This window comes from Pollachius pollachius, assembly GCF_949987615.1.
Source record: "Pollachius pollachius genome assembly, chromosome: 5".
In the NCBI taxonomy this organism is placed as follows: Eukaryota; Metazoa; Chordata; class Actinopteri; order Gadiformes; family Gadidae; genus Pollachius; species Pollachius pollachius.
The window spans coordinates 4,827,428-4,846,754 of NC_136938.1; the positions used below are offsets into that span (position 1 = coordinate 4,827,428).

A 19,327-nucleotide genomic window follows, 5' to 3' on the forward strand; every position below is an offset into this window, starting at 1 on the left:
TTCGCAAGACCAAAACCACTTATAAATTAGGTTTACAACGTAAGATCCGAAGAAAGATGAGACTGAGTTGACTAAATTCCACCATACAATACTCCTTGGTTTAAGTATTAACGACAGTTTAGTGTTGTTTTAATATAAATGGGCAATGTCACCGTTTTACTATCGTCGCAATGACGTCAAACACCGGCTTTTATTGATCTTCCCCAAAATATATAGTTCAACGTCAAATCTTAAAAGTTTTACAATAAAACAATGGAACAGGCTAATCAATAACAAAACAACTGGGTGCCCCTAAAGATCTGTTCTATTCCAATATATAATACACCAAATGCTCAAATATGATTATGCCCACTGTTGATTTAAAACGGCTCATCTGCATTTCTGTAAATTGCAATAATATTGCATACTTAGTTTCTCCCTGATATTATTAAATCGGTGGGCTGACCTTTCAGGGTCTGACCAGTAGGGGCCGCCACCTTCCCGCCGCGCAGAGCGCTCCCCCCCGCGCTGTCGTCACCGCGTGTGGGAGCCACTCCGACACCAAGAGTAACACATCGTCTGATTGGCTGTCACCCTTGCGCGGCCATCTTGTCCACCCTGTCAACATATTGACTTCCCACCACAAAGCCACTTTTAACTCGCAACCAAGTAGGCTCATCCTCAAACACACATTCCCCAAAACAACCGCACGCAAAAAACAAACCCGAACTCAAACGCGAATTAAAAATTAAGGCGAGGCGTCTCCCGTCCAATCAGGGAGTGGGACGCAAATATGCAAATGAGGTTCATGCTGGTCGCGTCAGCAGCAGAGGAGCCGCTGCTGCGCCGCCGCTGTGGTCACCAGCACCAGCGCAACAACTACAACAGCAAGCCACAACTTCGGCGATAACATTCATTTTAACTTCGCGTCCGAAGTGTCCCTTCCTGGTCCGCACGGGTAAGCCTCGCCGCTGTGCTTTGTTCCTCACACTTTGACGGTACCGCTGACCCCTCCGGGCGCAGTTGGACTCGACCAGCTGTCACTCAGACGGTCAGTGTGGCGCTCGTCTCTCTCTCAGCTGTCCTGTGACACCGCCTCGCCGGGCGGGTGGGGAGCCACCACCCGCCCGGTGAGGCGGTTACACCGGTCCCGGTGTCCCGGTGTCACCGAAGAGACCACCAGCACCACCAACTCATATTGAGGATTGTATTATTTGTTAGATGCAGTTAGATATGGTTTGGTCTCATGCTTTTTTTCCCTCCCTCCCTACCAGAGCCCTGTCTCTCTCTGAACCCCCCCCCCCCCCCCCCCCCCCCCCCACTGTGAGTTTAGTTGAAGACACCTTTACCCCCAGTCTCTCCCTCCCCGCCTGATCCCTCCCCGCCGGATCCAATCCGTTCCACCTTCATCCTTGTTCTCATCCTGACGGCCAGTGGCGCTCCTCGTCTCACCTAGTCTTTCCTCAGCTGATGTTGTGTGCCTCCCCCTCCCCCCGGTCTATTATTCAACTAAAAAGTTTGAAGGTGTTTTAGTTAATTTTACCACAGATTTTAACTTGCGCCTTTTTAGTTCCGCGGATCTGGGGGTTGGATAGGTCGGACGTGCCTGTTGGTCTTTGGGACTGGGACTGGGACTGGGAGTACCCCCCCCCCCCCCTTGGTTCGCTGGTTATGGTGGTCCTGAACTGGTAACGGTGGTCCTGAACTGACAGCGACCGGGCGCCTGGGACTGGGACGCTCCGGTGAGACCACGCGGTCCACCGTTTCGGTACCGACGTGGCGGTTTACGAATAAAGTCTTCGTTTTCTGAACGAACGTGGGAACGAAAGTGATGAACAACTGTTGTGTTGCTTCTGAGTTGATCCCGACCGACCTCCGCGTCCACCTCCGCCCTCGCTCCTCCTCATCGTCCTCCCCCCCCCCCCCCCCCCTCCCCCTCCCCCCTCCTCCTCCTCATCCTCGGCGTGTGGGCGAAGGCGCGTCACGACACCGTTTGAATCCCGTGGCTCATCCTCCTTCTCCTGTGGAGATCTAGACACGAACACGTGTGGTTCTCGTATTAACTCGCATGGCAACGTCTTCTCCGGACTAGAAAAAAAAACGAAGCGCTTGTTTTATTTCGGGTTGCGTGTTGAATCCCCGCGGCAGAAGGTCTCAGTCCCGCTGGCCCCTTGCGCGCTGGATAAGTGACGCTGTGTCGCCCAGTGGGACTTGAAGCCATTGCTGGGAGGAGATGGGGATGGAGGTGCGGTCCGCGGACGGAAGTGCCCGTCTGTTCACACATTTGCACCCCGGGTCTTATTCCCTTTTCTTTTCCCACTTTGGACAACTGAGCACTTTCCTGTAGCGATGCACCGCCTGCGTCTGGATCAGTGCTGGAGCTCATGACGTCCGAGGAGGAGCGCAGCTGGAAGTCAACAAAGGCGGATGTGGAATGGTGTGTGTGGCTGTGGGTGTGGACTGGTCTGTGACTGTGGGGCAGCTGGAGGGGCTTGAGGTTAGCGCTAGGAGCTAACTAGCGGGCTGTGAGCTCAGCTGGAGCCGCGTTCACTTCATATCACCGTGGAGTTGGTAAGTTCTCGTCTCGTCGTCTCCTGGTTCCTGGTTCACTTTGCGGGACGCGATCCGAGACGCGCCGGTTTATTTACGCGGACTTGGAGGTCGGTTTGTGATAAACAAGTGGCGATGAGGAGACGTGGTCCAGCCTGATGGATGAGGGTCCTACGTTACAGGAGTTAACAAAGAAAATGAGCGTGGTGGTGGTGGACGTGATGGGTGTTTCAGAGGGGTCCCCCACAGCGGGGGGTGGGGGGCCACCTGAGGACCTGCACCGCGCGGGCAACAGGTGTTGTGGTTGCGAGGTTTCACGAGGTTGCAAGATTTTGCACGACTGAAATGGTTAAAAATGTGTGGCTTGTTGCTGTTGGTCATAGTGTCTTGAAACTTTGGACGACCACGTTTTTTTTTGTTATTGTAACAACGTAAAACGGAGAAAAGCATGTCCTAAGAAGATTAAACCTACCGGAGATATTTTGCAAGGGAAATAGATGCGATTGTTTTTGCTTCCAAAACCACCGTTCAACCACCTGTTGAACAGCCAATCTCAGAGTAGCCTGAATTTGGTCTTGCACCAATCGCCGATGAATACATAAATATAGGAATAATTTACAATTTATAGTAATCAATTGATGCATTTTTAAGTAGAACAAAACGTCCGGCCATTTTACATATTATAAATGCAGTTTTATTAGTAGCAATGCCTTCAAAATGAAACGTATACAACGGCTCCGTTATGCACAATAAAGGACCATTAAATGCTGTATGGCAGGATACACATAGTAACGCCCTGAATAAGGCCTAAGAAATGTGATATATTTAATATAGACCTACACCTAATATGTGTTGTATTGGAAGAGGGGTTTAACAAGTGTTTGGATTTTAAATCATCTACGATCAGTTAATAACATGGCTTGGATTGTTTAATAATTTGTATATTGTGGTTGATACCTTGTTGAAACCCTCTTAGAAATCCCAAATCATCATATTTAGGGTTAAGGTTATCGGGCATTCCAACTGCCAACTATTCTTCCAGAAAACCAAGTTAAACCATTTTGTGGAAACTGTTTCCATTTTCGTTGAAGTATTGTTTCAGCCATTGTTTTCTCTAAGATGTCCAATCTTTAAGAGAGTGTTCCCATTACACCTTATTCAGTCCCCTTTTCTGCCAGAATTCAGAGTACCTGTACTGATCACTCTTTCGTTACAGTAGTAGTTATATAAACCGATGGAGCCTTGCATATCCAGTCAGCAGTATTCTCCCTCCCTCTTCTGCACCACTCGAGAACTTTGTCAGTGTGCTAGTGTGTGCAGTCATGTGCTCATTTATCTGAGTGCTATTCCATTGTCAACGGGCGTGTAAAAAAAACACAAAAAAAAAACCTTTCTGCCTCTGTCCAGACTCGGAGCGGTTGAAATGCCATTTGTTGTCCACTCTGTGCCTCCCGTATATTTTGTAAACTGGGTTATTTGAGGGGGGACGAGGGCTTCAACAGGAAGATGCATCTGGTGGATGGCTGGCATTTAGTTAGCATCAGCTGCTTTACCCCACGCGAGGCCCTGCCGATGGATAATTGGCCAGGCTGCGTTTATCTCAGGGCCCTCTAACCTAGCTATTATTACCTGGCTTTTTGGAAATGTTCTGCACTCTCTGGCGTGCATTGAAGTAAAGACCTCTATTTACCTCCGCAACGCGTGAGATAGTGCTGCTGTTTTCACTCAGATTCGCCATAGTTACGTCAATGGTAAATCCAAATCGATGATGAAAAAGCATCTGGACGAATCTGATAAATCACACAATTTCATAAATGAGCGAGGTTGATGTTATACTGCTCTTGTCACAACAAAACATATAACATTCTATACATTCTACAGTCTGTAACATTATGTCATAACCGTCGCTTTGGATAAAAGCATCTGCTAAATGCCCTAAATGTAAATGTAAATGTTATAACGTCACACACAGTCCTCAAGATTCCACACGGCACCGTTTTTTTATTCCTTAAATCATCTAAAACGCGTCTTTTGTTTCCTTGCCTCTCCTCAGGTCTGATGGACCCCCTGTAGCTTCTCCCCTCCGTCTCGGACCCAGCGGACGTCGACAGTCTCTCAGCGGCCCCCCTTCACATTCCGCCATGGACTTCTTCGATGACCCCAACCTGTTTGTGGGGGCCTTGGACGGTCTGGACGGGGAGGGCTTCCCCTCGGGGCCCTCCCTGGTGGACGAGCTGAACCTCACCACTGACTTTGAGCCCCTCCAGGTGGAGCCGGCCGGCCCGGGGAAGCACCAGGTGATGGTCCCCGTGGCCACGTCCGGTCTCCCCCCGCAGGCCATGTCTGCGTACGCACAGCAGATGGGACACTACACCGGCATCAAGGCACACAATCCCATGGGGCAGGTGTTCCACGGGCCGGGGGCGGTGGGCGACGGGGGGGTCGTTGCACAGCAGCAACACACTCAGTACCACAGTGCCTCCCTGAGCCAGACGCCGCAGCCCAACGGACTGTACGGAAACCGCAGCAGTCCGATGTGGGGGAACCAGGACCAGAATGGGAACATTTATCACCCTCTCCCACAGCAGCAGCAGCAGCAGCAGCAGCAGCAGCAACCACTACCCCCACCGCCCCAACAACAGCGGCTCCATCAGCAACACCAGATCCACAACCAGCCGCTCCATCTCCAACAGCAACAGACGCCGCAGCAACGGCACCTGTGTCATCAGCAGCAGAGAATGCAGCAGCAGCTTCAGCAGCAGCAGCAGCAGCAGCAGCAGCAGCAGCAGCAGCAGCAGCAGCAGAGCTGCCATCAACAACAATTGTTGAATCAGTGTCCGCATCCACCAATGGACGCCCAGACGCTATCACTGCAGCAGCAACACCACAGCTTCCCCTTCCACCAGGGAGGCCACCCGCAGAGTCAGAAGCAGGCACTCCTCAACCAGCAACAGCTTCAGCAGCAGCAGAGCATGGGAGGGGCACGCTTTAACTCCAGAGTCGTGCCTCCGTCGGGCGTCCTTCTGAGTAAGACTTACCTGGAGGGTCAGGACGCCTCATTGCACGGGGCCCCCCTCCAACAACAACAACAGCATCCACAACAAGGTGGCTACCAGCACGCCCGGGGAGGCCAAGCCTTCCCCAGCGCACACGTGGAGGGTCCTGGCCTGTCGTACTCCATCCAGGCCTCGGCCATGGCTCACACGCTGCCTGCCTGCTCCCTCAGCTCTGCCACTGCCTTCCAGCCTTCGCAGTACCCCGCCTACCCCGGGGAGCCTGACACGCCCAGCCTCGGGCAGCAGTCCCTGCCCTCTCCCTCGGTGTCGAGGCCCGCCGTGCCCCTGACCTCCACTGTGCCCGGCGTCAGATGTGAGTTCTCGCCGACTCCAGTCATGAGTCAGCAGCAGCAGCAGCAGCAGCAGCCGCCATCTCAGGCCCCCGTGAGCCAGGCGGCGGAGTGCCCCTTCCGTGCTCTGCGTTGCTCCGGACGGACCCAGGGGAGCTACAACTCGTCTGAGATGTTCGGTCAGGCTATGAGTTGCTACCCCAGCGCGGCCAGCAGCCAGCTGCTCCCCGGGCTGACTCAGAGCTGTAGCGTCACCGCTGCTCACGACAGGAACGGGTGCCAGTCGCTGGTGGAAAGTACGGTGCAGCCCGTGGCTCCAGGTGGGGACTTTGAAGGCCTGGAGCCCCCGGACCTTCTGCCGGACCTCCTGCCCCACTTAGAGGAGGCCCTGAGTCAGCACGGGGGCTCCAACAGCTCCTGGGACAACGGCAGCCAGGAGAAGAAACTTATTGTCAGGAATATTCCACTTGTGGAGTACAAGGAAGAGAAGGTAATGCCATGACACATTTTCAAAGTGGAGCTGTTTTGGTTATTTAACGTTAATTTAATGCATTATCTTTTTAGCCATGTATGGGTCTCACAATTATGAAATTCTATTTATTATGTCAGCATTGGATATATATTTGTCTTCATTTTGATATCCCCTCTACCTGTCTTGGCTCGCAAGTCATGTTCAGACCCTGAACCAAGATGACTCACCATAATATCACGGAATGAGTGCAAAGTGAACGGGGGACAAACAAAGCCAAACAGGTTTCGTTTCTCTTGTAGCTGGAACCCAGCGCAGAGCTGACGCCCGGGAGAAAGTGTTGACGTGCTCGCTCCAGCATATCGCTGCACAGAGGCCAGCCGAGCGTGTAATGTTTAACTAACTCAACCAGGGCGGGCATGTGCTCGCGCTGGTGTGGCCGAGCAGGGCGGGCAGAGAGAGCTCCCGCCGCCACTGAGAAGAGTCTGCCTCTGACAATGATAACGATCTGTCCAGCCTGACCTGTCTATCTGCCCGCTGCAGCGACAGCAGGTCGGTCCTGATTAGGCTGAGTGGCAGGAGTGTCTTCGGGACTTAGCTGTAAGCATACTTAGGGCTATATCAAGATGTGGGTCAGGGCAAGCCAGGGGCTGTTGCGTCCTGCCTGGTCCGAGCGTGTGGGGGAGGTGGCGCACTCATGCTGGGGCTCTCGCTGTTGATCTCGCTCGCTGTGTGGCTCTGTGTGGCTGCACGTTCGAGCGTCTCATGTGTTTGTGTGTTTGTGTGTGTGTGTGTGTGTGTGTGTCAGGGGGTGAGTGGAAGGGGGGAGAGAGGGAGGGAGAGATGGAAAGGGGAGAGAAGGAGAGTGCTAGAGAGAGAGAGAGCTGAAGAGAGGTTGCTAGAGGGAGAGAGAGAGAGAGAGAGAGAGAGAGAGAGGCGCGAGGGAGCTAGAGAGAGAGAGAGAGAGGCGCGAGGGAGCTAGAGAGAGAGAGAGAGAGAGAGAGAGAGAGAGAGAGAGAGAGAGAGAGCTAGAGAGCGAGGGAGCTAGAGAGAGAGGGCCGGAAGAGGGAGAGCTAGAGAGAGAGAGAGAGAGAGAGAGAGAGAGAGAGAGAGAGAGAGAGAGAGAGAGCTAGAGAGAGTGAGAGAGAATGAGAGAGAGAGCTGGAGAGCCAGGGAGCTAGAGAGAGAGTGAGAGAGAGAGCTAGAGAGCGAGAGAGCCGGAGAGCAAGGGAGAGTGGCTGAGATAGTCGGCGCTTAGCAGGAGGACAACCTGAGAGGAAGGCGACCGACCGAGGGGGGATGGGGAGCCTGGCTGTCTGTGGCCTGAGGCAGTTGCTGGGGATGAGTCGTCGGTCAACTAGGCAGCGTGCTCGGACCCCCGTCATCAAGATGGGATGGAGCCCACACTAGCACGATCACACCCTTTAAAGCACTCTTCACTTTGATATATTTGGTAATACATAGTGGTACTATTATTATCTGGATTTTGTACGTGCAGCAATCGCATATACTGGTGCCTAGTACAATTCCCGTTGCAATCCCATGGTGGAAGAAAAGGTATGGATCCACTGATCAGGATATTTTCACAGCGAAGCAAATGTTTTAATGAATGGAAATACCCGATTTTTACTCATAATATATATTATATTATTCCCTTACTTACTATAACATTTTTGCCATTTGTTTGTATTTATTTTTAGATCATAAATATCATCTAGTTTGACAGCCGTAGTCCATAGAACGTTTGCGTATGTTATTGACTACACTTTGCCATTATTTATTATCATTTATAATGATAATAAACTGTGCTCTTTCATGAGTCTTTATGAGAGAGCACAGTGTGAGGCCTGGTATTGCCGATATAAGGAGGGTAAGCAGTAAACAAGCAGCATCATTACATCAGTGTGGTCCATGACACTACTGATACAGTGGAACAGAACAGCAAATGTATTCATGCTATATGGCAATGACTCCTCACACCACGCACACATGCCCTCGAAGGAAGAGCTGCCGTAGACCTCACACTCTAGCTCAACCTGGGCCTTGAAACAAGAATACATCATCAAGTGTTGAGCCGTCTAATCACAGTCTCAAAGGGCTTCAATGGGCCACGTCAGATGCCACCCCTTAACCCCTAAGCTCTGAGGAAGGAACACAACAGAAATAGCCCCGCTTCCAGTGATGTCGTAGACTGTTATATGCATGGTATACATGGCGGTAATTGGTGCTTGGCACTTGGTTCTATGAACATCCTTACTGTACCGACGGGCTTGCGATGTATTGTTGTTTCTCTCATCTGCTGACAAATGTGCTTACTGTGAGTCGCTTTGGATAAAACCGTCTGCTATATGCCCTAAATGTAAATGTCTGGGCTGAAATAATTCAAAAACAAAGCAAAGGCATCAGGAACATCAGGAATATATTGCTTCACATATGTGTTGCATGTAAAACTATCAAATATATGTCTGACTTATATTTATTTTTTTCTGATAATTTTAACAAACAATATGCAAACTCTTATATTCCATATCCAACCTCTTTTTGAGAACCAGGGAGGCAGTGATGGTTTACTGGGCTGTGTTTCCTACTTCTGATCACATCTGTCTGGAGATCACTTAAAACAGATGTTGATCTATTATAGTCAAATTGATGTTATGGACCAACACCAAATTCACAGGGCGCTCTGCCTAGTGAGTGGCCTTAATATCTCTCTGTAACAACATAACATGAAGCCAGCCCTGCCTTCAAACTGTGTTTTACATGCTCTCCGACGGACAAATCCGTTAAAGGCCTGGATCAGCGATTGATAAAGGTTATCTTGATGTTCTAACCCTTACGTCAAGGTGTATTAGTGCACCGTAATCGCGGGCCGCAACAGACAGCGTTGCATCGAGTCCTGTGTATTTGTAAATAGTCCTTGTTCAATCGCCGTTGGCTCACAGGTTGCCTCAGCAAAGGTGCATCCTGTTTGGTCAACCCTGATCTAGCCGCCTCCTCTACCCGGCAACCAGGACAACAACATGATGACACAGGTTGTCTCAGGCCGAGGTCCCTCCGCCCGGGTCCGTTTGTCCGTCGGTCCGCATGTCCTGGTTTGAAACGGGGACACCAAACCGCTGGCGTGCGGGGGCCGGCCTCTCCGTGTCTGTGTCCACAACCAGCCCAGTGTTGGTGCTCAGAGGCTGACGGTGCTATTCATGTGCACTGGTGTGTAAAGAGTTGGCTGACGGTGTGTTTGCTGAACAGGCAGGACATCAGAGGATGGCTGCCTACCCTTCACTGCCCTGCAGTGGATGCAGCTAATTGGGATTTCTCAACGGTCGCGAGGTTCAGACGCTGCTGGGAGTGGTGCTTTTAGCATGAAGTGAGCTGTGGCAGCCCCTGCTGTCGTCTCACAATGGAGATGTTGTGTGTGTCCGATGGGTCGAGTTACATTTATTTATTTGAGTGAAAATTTTCCCCATGACGTTTTAACACATTCTTTTTTGTAATTTCACTGCTCCTATCTGTACGGAGTTGTGGGCCACAAATTTCAGGCCTAAGACGAGAGGATGTGATTAGTAGTTCTGATACCCGTCACCTAAACGCAGATTGTTTGTTCTACTGAATTGACAAAATTGGGTATCTGCGGTTATTACAACCCTCTTAACCTTTTTTTCTGTGAAAAGAAATTGAGCCTTTTATCATGTGTATCTGAAAATGTGGTTTATCTGGGTAAAAATGCAAAACAGATATTTCATGGAAACCGTCCAACTTTTGGTCAACCTTTTTCAGTCCAGATTGACAGTGGAAATCTTTATTGATTTGGAGTGCTCTTAAATGTTAGAGAATAACCAGTTCACTGCGAATAATTAGTCTAATATTTGGCTTGCCGTCTATCATTTGTGTGAAAGCCTGTATTTAACTCCACTGCTTTCCATTTGGTGAATCAGCCCAAAAAAAAAAGGTGAAAAAACTTTTTCACCATTTAACCGATTTGCTCCACTTGTCATTTTCCCCTCCTACATAGTATCTGTTTTACATGGAAACGCGTCATGCGTAAGATGCAGGATGCCATCTAAATGCTACTCTATTTACCGCAAAAGAGTTGCTTTGTCAGAATGGTTATATTGAAGTCCCTTTCGTTTACATTGCAGACTCATTCCTACCACAGACTATAAGAGGGCTATTATCGCCCATGCAAACGCACTGCCTTACACAAACAAATTTCATGTACGTACACACGCATCACATCACGCATACACAGTAGAGACGCAATGTAGAAGCACAACCTCCAGTGCTTTCACGTAGTATAGTGGGGGATTTCAGCCCTGCTTCTGACAAGAAATGTTTGTCTTGTCTTGACTTCTTCATCAGTCAATGGTTTGTTCTTCTCCTCTCACTGTCAACCAGTCAGTCCTCGACCAATGATCGCCATTCAGAGTCGGGTTGGGGCTTGGCATGTTTTGTTGGAGACTGGCGAGGGCTTTGACAGCCATATTCACATTTTCAGACACGTTCTTCACAGAGGCGTTGCATTCTGTCTCTGTCTCTGAAGGACATTATGTTGGGTTGATTTGGTGGGTCTACGTTGTCAGCGGAAAACTGTGGTTAATTTCTACTAATGAACACTTCGTTTGTGACTTAGTCATTTGTGGGAATGAGTTGGTTACCATTAGCAGACATTTAAAAACTGGGTCTCGGGAACAATACTGTTATCTCTTAACCTCGGTTCAAAGGGATTTTGAAATACATTTGACAACAAATCATCACAACCACGTCATAACCACACCTTAATTATTTGTGGTGTTTATTTTATGGTAAGCTTCGCTTTTGCACCTCGATTCACATTAGAAGCTGAGAAAATTGACTACAATATGTGGAGTTCCTTACACAATCTGTATTATCCCCAGCCTATAGAATCTGTGGTCTGTCTAGGTGTTGAACATGTAATATAACCCAGGATTCAGGAACAGTTTGTACCAAGTCATCAAGACGTCCCTCGAGTACCAAATTTAGTAAATGACAAGTTCGATTTTTCAAACGCTCTGTGAGTTTCCAAACTAAATATGTATTAACTGTCACTAAATGAGACCATTAGGTCCCCCGTCGCCTCTTGTCCCAAAGAGATGCTATAACTCATTAGTGGGCCGTGCTGTGACGTTACAGCTCTATATGGCTAATCAAATCAATCTTTCAGGCACTGAAAAGCACTGAAGAAAAGATGAATCAATAATTCAAGTAACTGGATTGAACTAAAGGCCGGTTAGAGGACAATCTAATTTTCATTAATCTAAATCAGGGTGATTCACAGGTGTATGAGGGAACCATGAATATTCACCAAAAAGGGCTTTCCCTGACTAAAAGGGTTCCCATTCGGATATAAATCAGCCTTTTAGAAATCTGCTATTTTTGGGGGAGTCCCAATAATGATATTTTCCCTAAGATATCTAAGATACGGGATTCATTGTAGAAAATGAACATAGATTAGACCACGTTAAAGTTCCAAAACGCAGGCTACTGATTTATGTCTGGATTTAAACAGAGGTTCGCTAAGGGGACATGGACTTCATCCCTGTGTGAAGTCACTCTGACACGACGTGAAACACACAGTCTGCGACAGAGAAGGACAGGTTTCTGAGGGTTTTCTCTGCTCTCTCCCAGCGACACCCTGACGCTAACACACAGCAGGTGGCCCTCCCCTTGCTGCTCGCCCCCATCATTATTCCGCACCACCTCGCAGAGAGAAATAGACGAGAGGGCGGCAAGGTATCGCGCACGGCCGCAAGCCACAAGCGAAACCACGCACACACGATCCGCGGTTCCTCAATGTCGGCCGCGGGACATCAGGGCGGGCGTCCAGAGGTCTGATGGCGTGCAACGGATAGGATGTCCCCCACGCTATGTGTGTGAGTGGGTACTCAGGCCTGCTCCTGCTGTACTTCCTCCCCTCACCCTCTCGCTGGCGTTCTCTGCACTGGGTGCGTCCCTGTGTTGAAGCGTGTTCTGCTTGTGTGTTCTGTAACCGCTGTGTCTGACTGCATTTCGTGCTCCGTTGCGTCCCGAACCTTCCCCGTGAGGGAGGTTTTATGTGTCTCCCGACAGACAGACAGAGAGACAGACAGGAAGTCAGGCAGTGCAGTGCCATAGGCTGTGCTGAAACCTGACACCCTGTCTGCCCTCCCTCCCCCTGTTCCCCACGGTCTCTTTCTCTCCCTCACACCAGAGATGCACACACACACACACACACACACACACTCACATACACAACCACACACAGAGACCCACACCCACACCAGTGACGCACACACACACACACCCACTCACAGAGCCACACAGAAACACCAGAACCCACACGCATAGACACACACAAACCAACACGCATAGAACCACAGGCACGCACACACACAGGCACACACACACACACTGTCACCAGCTCCCCCGAGGAGCCTGCCCCCTCTCTCCACTATCTCACATGTTCTCTCACTCCAGCCCCCATCCCCCTTCTCTCACTCTCTGCAGCTCAACCTCCGCCACACAGGACTGTCTGTCTGTTGCTCGTCTCGTTTCACCCTTTTTCACTCCTCGATCTTGGTTGTTTTTTTTGCCCATCTTTTCGTATCCAACTATCAGTCGGCCCTACTCTCTCTGTCTCTGGCTCTCTCTCTCTGCTCCATTCTCTCTCTGCTCCATTCTCTCTCTGCTCCATTCTCTCTCTGTGCCTCTCTCTCTGTGCCTCTCTCTCTGTGCCTCTCTCTCTCTCTCTCTCTCTCTCTCTCTCTCTCTCTCTCTCTCTCTCTCTCTCTCTCTCTCTCTCTCTCTCTCTCTGCTCCATTCTCTCTCTCTCTCTCTCTCTCCCTCTCCCTCTCCCTCTCTCTCTCTCTGCTGAACCGGCTCCCACAGCCACACTCTGGCTCTGTCTGGTTTGTTGGCGACCTGCCAGATGGAGGAAGGGAATGAGTGGGGTCAGAGGTAAACAGGAAGTCAGGCAGAAAGGGGCGGAGTGGTGTCTGGAGGCGGGAGGCGGGGGGTAGGTGGGAGGGAGGAGGGAGGGAGCTACACTTGATTTGAGACTGTAGGGAGCATGTGGGAACCTTGCCAGCCCAAACTGCACAGTAGGTCTGAATATAATAACACGATTTTATTGATTCAAGAGCTCCAGTGTTAATCTGTTTCTGTTATTTCAATATTACAAAGGGTCTTTCTGTCCTTTCGGGGGGGTGGAGAGGTGTGGAGGTGGGTCAAGTGCAGCAGTCCAACGCAGCATTAGGGGTGGAGATTGGCTGGTGCTTCCTGGGTCTGGCGTGGCCTGAACTCCCTGAACCCAGCTTGTTGCTTCGTTTGACGGGTCAGGGGTGAGCCGAAAGGGCAGACCGCTCAGGAGAAGCTCAGGTCAGGGGGTTGTCTGAAGAGGATCGCGCTCCACTTCCGTCTACGTCTTTGCGTTGCACTGTGAAGGAATTGGCGGGTGTGTTTGAAGGTGTAGTAGGGACTGTGACCTTGTGTTTACTGTTGAATCAAAAGCTTTAGCACAGGGCACCAAAGGAGGGCGAGCAATGTGTGTGAATGGCGTGTTTTTTTTGAGTGTGGGAATGATGCACGTGGGATGCCAAGTTGTGATACACGTCTTGCACGCATTTAAGATTTATTTATTTATTTTCATGCTTAATGATGGAGTGAGATAGGCAGGAAGGAATAGGAGATAGAAGGGAGACAGGAAAGGACCAGTCCAGAACTAAAAGGACTGTGCCTTAAAGGCACACCGTTCCACCCCGTCAGCCATCGGGGCATCCCGTCTTACACGCTTTTAGAGTTGCCATGTTGTTCCTCCATGTTGTTTCTCTGTGTATCGGCTGCATTGACGTCGGGTCGCTCGGTGTAGAAGGTTGTATATAGAGGTGACGGTTTTCTCTCTGGTTACTGATTAGTTTCTTCAGCAAACAGGTGTTGGATGTTTGGGAGGAAGTCATTAGGGTGTTGCCATAGAGACGGAGGTCGGAAGCCAACGGTTTGTTTACAAAGTTTAAAGCCTGTATTTTATGATTCGTTACTTAGAGACTTGCATCAAGGTGTTGTCACGTGATCTTATTTACTTTACTTACTTCTTTGGCGCCGTTGACCAGTAACTCGCTGCTACTGGTAACTCGCTGTTACTGGTGAAGGATGAGCCGCCGTGGTGATGGTGTCTGAGCTGGTCTACGTCAGGGAGACGAGGGTGAGTCACGGTAATTAAGGAGGTGCACTGTGGGGGATCGTGTTATTATTTCAGAAGGGTTCGTCAGCAATAAGAGAAGGAACACATCCTTCAAGTGGCTTTAGTATGAGAGGATCTGGGCTCAAAGTGTTTTTGCATTTAATATATTGCCAATACATTGGTCATTTACTTTAGCATTTTCATTAGCATATCATTCAATGTTAAATTCCTATATTCTCATGCTGTTGCATGAGAGACTTGCTATTTCGCATTTTGAACTTTTCTAATGTGGCTGTCCAGACGTCAGATGGTGATTCTGACACCAAATTCCAGGTATTGTATTAGGTTATAAAAAAAAACAATACCTTTTATGAACATCACTATTATAATGTGATAGTAGTCTGAAAGTGTTACTTCGGATCGGGGATCGCTGGACACGAACGAATGCCAGCACCAGCTCTCCCCGACAGCCGGCGCTACATCCTGATCCTGAATTGTTTACCACTAGATGTACTTCTGCCTGCTCCCTCTGATCCTTAATGATAGGGGGCAAGACCCTGCACCGGCTCGGCTGCTTGAAGCCCAGACCTGCCCACCTGGTTTCTCCCTCTGTGTCTCCATCCTCTCCGCTCGCTTACTTGACAAGATGTCTGCTCCCCCTCCTTCTTCTCCTTTATTTCCCTGAATTAACTGGAAATCGCTTCGGATAAATGTGTCTGCTGAAGGATTCAACGGAATAGAAACAGTCACGGCCGAGTCATGCTCATTTCCACCTTTCTTTAAATGTGCCCCTCGTCTCCCTTTCCCTCGTCCACTCCGCTCTCTCGACGCCTACTTCAGCGTCCACACGAAGGCCTTTTCCAAGGACTCTTGGCAGCGGGATTGACTCTCCGTCATCCTGGCTAACGAGAGGCATCTCCGTGTCGGCTGTGATGCACTATCTCTCTCAGTGAATCACACAGTCCCATGACATGACACGCTGGCAGGAATACTGGGGACAGACCCAAAGCACTCATATTCACAGATCGTAAACACTCGCATGCTCAGAAACACTGTTTATTGGTCATACAATACAGATGAATACAGTCGCTATACAGGTTCACCTGTCTCATATGCTACATGTGTTTTAAACATGTGGACCGGCACTTGGAATAGTTTTTTTAATGTGGTTCAATGTTGAATGCATTGAGCGTGTGACAAGGGACAAGGCCTAGGTCTGACGTTTGTGTGGATTGGGTCGTTAGATCTTAGGCTCACTGCGGTAGCTCTCACATCCTCCTTTCCTACGAACCACCTCAATACTGAGACATAAACGCTGAATAACTGAAACGTCTGGGATCTCTGCCCCGATCCCAGGCTGGCCGTCAGTACTACGGGGTTACAAGGATAACGAACCTTGCCACAGAGCCAGATACGACCGGTTCCACGCGGCGGGCTCAGAGAGGGGCCGTCCACAGGGCTGTGCGTGCTCCTGTTATATTTAGGCCATGGTTGCGTACGTTTTGTTTTTGTTTGTTTGTTGACTACATGCTTTTACATACAATAAGTTCAGACAGAAATTTGACAAACATAAGGATATTAAATAAAGCATGAATAAAGACCATGATGTATGAGCAAATTAAACCATGCTACCTAAATTCCAAATGCACTCACTGTACTCACATACGGATTCAGATTGGTTTGGTGTTTGCATTGCTGTGCATTGAGCGTTCTCGTCTGTTGATGGTATTTAGAAACACGTTTACGTAAAGGGCACACAGCCTTCTTTACACATTGTGATTCCTGTTGTAAACATGGACACGGAGGGATGGCGCTCTCACCACAGGCCTGCTCTGAAGTCTCACACACGCCCCCTAGTGTCGACCACCCGCCATAAATAAAAAACAACAACAAAAAAAAAACATATTTATTTTCTGTTGCACACAGTTCTTTAATACTAAATCCTAAACGACTGTGACATTAATTGAATCAGTAAGAGCAGTTAAATCCTGTGTGCGTGTCAGGCTTAATTAAAATGAGATGGCTCGTTAATGGATCTCCCGGTGGCAGGCTGATGGCCTCCTCTTGGTTTTAGAAGGTTCCAGCAGGTCTGCTGGAGGAAACCACATCTCTGTGGTTTCTAGGACGGCGCTGTTTGAGGAGCTAATACTTGGATGTGGTGTGAGTGATTCACGTGAGGACGAAGATTTGGGTCTCTGAGGTTTGTCTGTCGAGAGGATGGTCTGCTGGAGAAAGGGAATATGAATACAATGATTTTGTACCTTTCTTGATTTGGTTTAACTGTGCTAAATTCACACATAATACATTGCATTTGTTTAGGTTTTTTTCATGAAATGCTGCGTAACCTGGCCATGAAGTAAAGGCATAAAGATAAATACATAATCAGATTTTAACCTTCCATCCCCATTCTTTGTATTGCATTTCACGGTACAAATGTTGACAATGCATGGGAACTCAAGGTGTCACACCAGCAACTCAGCTTAATGCTGTGAGATGCGAGCCGCGACCAGTCTGTTGTTGCAGAACAATGCGAACGATGGTGCCAATGTGTTCAAGACAAGCTGCTGCCTTCCTTGTAATCCAACTGCTTGGACAATATTGCCTCTGAGCAATAACTTCAGAACGTATTGCTCATCATTTAGGGTATGTTTGAGGGTGTGATGTGATCAATATGTTTGTAGGATTAAATAGTATGAATGAACCACCATGGCCTCCATCCACTACACTTTATGGCAAACCCCTGGAGGCCAAACCCCTGGAAATACATCACATCAGGGTTAGGGTTAAGGAGTTATGTCACAGAAACGGGGTGATTATCGCCTGTAATAATAGTAATAATAATTATTATACAATAATAAAGTGTTCTCGTCAGTCGATTCAAAATACATAATACCATTATGTAACGTTCCATGGTTTCATATATATATATATATATATATATATATATATATATATATTCCCAGTGTATTTAAATGAATATAGGCCTACACATGAATCTTTTCCCCATTAAAGTAGGTTAGCTTAGCATGACAAAAACCATGCATGCTACTCCCCAGGGGCAATGTGCAGCCGGGGACGTTATTGAATGTGAACAAGTGGGCTGGTCGCTGAGCATCACTGTGTGACTGCTGTTTATGACTAATGCCGGAGCAGGTGGGCGGAACCACACTTACTCTCCTCCAATGACGTCACAGCAACACAGTAGTCATGTTCTTGGCTCCCCGTGCCCTAAAATGGATCTCACTAGCAGGGCGAGCAGCGTCTCTCACTGCTACACACGCAGTATGGCTTTACTACGGGGATGGTGGAGTTAGCCATGTTGCCGTCCTCTGCTGGTCTTTCTTGTCAGTGTTTGTGTCTCTTGTGCCTCACGTGTTGTCGTCTCTGATATTGTGAGCTAGCGGAGTGTTTCTGAGGGGGGAGGCTGGGGGAGGCTGGGGGAGGCTGGGGGAGGTGCTGCAACACTAATACAGGCCTTTTGATGAGGTTATAATGGAATGTTCACAGGAAGACACCTGTGCCTCTGCAGATACTCATCACTGGCTACACGCACACACACTCGCACACACACACACACACACACACACACACACACGCACGCACGCACACTCGATCGCGCACACACACACAGTCATACACGCGTGCACAAGCAACACGAACACTCGCACCCGCGCAAGCACACAGGCTCGCACACACACACACACGCTGCGCAAGCACACACACACACACACACACAAACACACACACTCGCACTCGTGTACACACATGCACTCACACTCGTGCACACACACACACTCGCACACACACACACACACACACACACACACACACGTTCCCTTTCATTGGCTCTCCAGTTCCCCTCCCCTCGCTGTTCACAAGGCACCTCCCCTCCTCATCTGTCTTCAGAGGAGGCCACGCCCCCTCCTGGAGCTGCCAGACTCATTTGCATATAAACCGTTCGGTTGCCAAGGAGCCATTCTTGTCATGTGACCACTCAAGCGTGTGCATAATGATCGTAGAAAAAAAAGAAAATTCTCCCTGCTTTTGCCTCCCCCCCCCTCCTCCTTCATGTTGACACACAAACACACACACACACACACAAATACACAAACACAAACGTTTTCTCAGGCGCAACATAGAGACCGATAAAAGCCTTGCTGTGTTTTGAATCGACCAGGCTTTATTGAGACTCTATCTCTTACAGTAGGGCCCGTACGTGGTGATGTCACATCGCAGTGACGGCCTCCATTATGGACGCAGCCCTGGAATGTGTGTTATCATGTCAGCGCTAATAGCCTTTAGGTCGTTGTTTAGTAATTAATCGTGAAATGAGTCATCATTACAGGGAGAAGATGTTGTGTTTGAAACTGCCACAGCGCGTTGTGAAAAGAGGTTTTCATTAGCCTAGATAACATATTATTATATATTCACGATGATTTAGGATTCTACAGAACTACAGAACTCTCTTGAGGGCTCTCAATATGGCAAAGTATCGTCAACCAAAGAACGATGATTCATGTGATGTACCAGCCCTATTGCTTGATGGGATTCTGCGTTTCTTTCCCCTACTAAGCTATCTCTGAGCAGGGTTCACTGTTTCCTCTCAACATTTGATGCACATTTGTGTTAAAAAAAGGACAAGACAGACTCCGGCGCTGTTGGTTGTATGTTTTGGAAACATTTGATCCGTGTGTCAGGGCCCTTCCAGCAGGCTGTTTATGTTCGTACACTGAAACGTGTTTCCCCCACTGCCAGGGAACGGATAGAGAGAGTCCCATAATAAGGTCCGTCGCTGGGCTTGTGTTTGTGG

At 49.0% G+C, this 19,327-nt stretch overlaps 1 protein-coding gene across 1 annotated transcript in view; it reads left to right on the forward strand.

Moving 5' to 3' along the window:
• Window positions 1–2,153: 2,153 nt before the first annotated feature.
• The window catches only part of chd9 (chromodomain helicase DNA binding protein 9), a 78,340-nt gene continuing 61,166 nt past the window's right edge, over window positions 2,154–19,327 (forward strand). The window contains exons 1-2 of the mRNA XM_079736463.1: window positions 2,154–2,416; window positions 4,583–6,365. Of these exons, the coding sequence (XP_079592589.1) occupies window positions 2,364–2,416; window positions 4,583–6,365 (1,836 nt within the window). The 5' untranslated portion in view covers window positions 2,154–2,363. The remainder of the gene's footprint in view (window positions 2,417–4,582; window positions 6,366–19,327) is intronic.